Source organism: Triticum aestivum, chromosome 2D, assembly GCF_018294505.1.
Source record: "Triticum aestivum cultivar Chinese Spring chromosome 2D, IWGSC CS RefSeq v2.1, whole genome shotgun sequence".
NCBI classification, from domain to species: domain Eukaryota; kingdom Viridiplantae; phylum Streptophyta; class Magnoliopsida; order Poales; family Poaceae; genus Triticum; species Triticum aestivum.
The window spans coordinates 437564147-437565946 of NC_057799.1; the positions used below are offsets into that span (position 1 = coordinate 437564147).

At 40.6% G+C, this 1800-nt stretch overlaps 1 protein-coding gene across 1 annotated transcript in view; it reads left to right on the forward strand.

The window, feature by feature from the left end:
- The first annotated feature begins 242 nt into the window (after positions 1–242).
- Positions 243–1800, forward strand: part of LOC123049535 (uncharacterized) — a 4402-nt gene continuing 2844 nt past the window's right edge. The window contains exons 1-4 of the mRNA XM_044472437.1: positions 243–380; positions 481–528; positions 611–676; positions 769–861. Coding sequence (XP_044328372.1) covers positions 611–676; positions 769–861 — 159 coding nt within the window. The 5' untranslated portion in view covers positions 243–380; positions 481–528. The remainder of the gene's footprint in view (positions 381–480; positions 529–610; positions 677–768; positions 862–1800) is intronic.

Genomic DNA, 1800 nt, shown 5'->3' on the forward strand with positions numbered 1-1800 from the left:
TGGCTTTACGCGGCCGCGGACGGATATAATGTCCGATTTGGGGGTCCTCGGAGATGGCCTTATGCGCCGAGGACATTCTATGTAATTTTCTCTGTTTTCCTTCTCTCTCTAACACAGCTCCTCGCACATGTTTATTTCTCACCTGACACAGCTCCTCACACATGTTTATTTCTCACACATGCTTATTTCTCACCTCAGCTCATGTTTATTTCTCTTCACTCTAGCGTGCTCTCTCTGGAAACAATTGTTTTATGGCCAACCAGACCTTTGTGCCTCGTCCCCTCCCCCGCCCGTGCGCTCTATAAGTTGGAGTGGGTGGCGCCTGTGCTCAAGACCTCAAGCCGAGCCACACAGCGCCAGGGGTTGCCTTTTTTTTCCGGGTTAGTCTGGCTCTCTCTCTATTTCCTTTTTCTTTTCCCATTTTTGTTCATCTTGCATCCTATTGTTCATCCCTATCTAACAAAGATCAATTTTTGGCAGGTTGGGAATCTCTCTGGCTGTTGGGGTTTGTCATCCTCAAAAGTTTTGGTCCTCCTCTCTCTCCTCTCCTACCTCTCCCTTTCTTTCATTTTCTTGTTAATAATGTTCTTGCTCACCTCTGCTCTTACAGATGGCGCCGAAGAAAGTGGGGAAGCAAAAGGTCCGGGACCCAGAAGATGATTATATTGATTGTCAGGTTAGTAGACGAAATCGCTTTGCTCTGTGCCTTTTTCTATTTCTATGGATGCATCAGCTAACCTTCTTAATCTGTTATGAATATTATTGTAGATGCTTGACCAAGACGAAGATTTCGTTGAAGAATTGGAGAATGTGCAACGAGTCCTCAAACAAGAACGAGTGAATGCGCCAACCCAAGCAAAGGTACATTTCCAGTGCTCAGTGTAAAAATGCCAAAATTTTCAAGTTAGTAGTGCTTAGCGTAAAATGCCACCTAGCCGGAAAACAGCCCGGGGAAAAGTTTCAATGTTTGACCAAAAAAAATACTCTAGTAGTTCCTTTTTTTTTTCTATTGCCGGCTTAAACCAAAAAGAAAACCACTTGCACACGTAATAGTTGTTCCGAGCAACAGACAGAATTGATCATAAATTCTTTTTTCTCGCCAAAGAAATGGATCATAAAGTCTATCCAACTTATTTCCAAATCTCTACTCCTAATGGAGCAGTTGGTAGTCTCCGTTCTGGGTTTATTTTCGTCCCACCATTTTCGTCCGGTTTTTTTTCGTCCTCACTCCCACCTCTGACTTATCCACCAGAAACCGAAAAAACCTCCTCCTGAGGCCCCAACCCGCACCCATCCACGTACAAAAAAATAGACCTACGAAAGTTAACCAACGAAAAAAGACCTACCAAGATTAACCAGCGAAAAAAAACCTAATGGAGGAGTTGGTAGTCCGGTATGATTTATTTTCAACACTTTCCTAATGACAAAAGATCACGGATCTAACTTTCGTAACTTAGCCAAATCAACGAATCTCTTTCATAAATGCAATTTGCTTTAGGAAACAAATAATAGATTCTTTCCTACCTTAGCCAAATTAACGGATCTCTTACATTAATGCAATTTGCTTTAGGAAACAAATAATAGATTTTTTCCTACCTTAACCAAATCAGTGAATTTCTCTCATTAATGCAATTTGCTTTAGGAAATAAATAATAGATTTTCAGGAAACAAATGATGGATTTAATACGGTTTATTTTTAACACTTTCCTAATGACAAAAGATCACGGATCTAACTTTCCTAGCTTAGCCAAATCAACGAATCTCTTTCATAAATGCAATTTGCTTTAGGAAACAAATAAT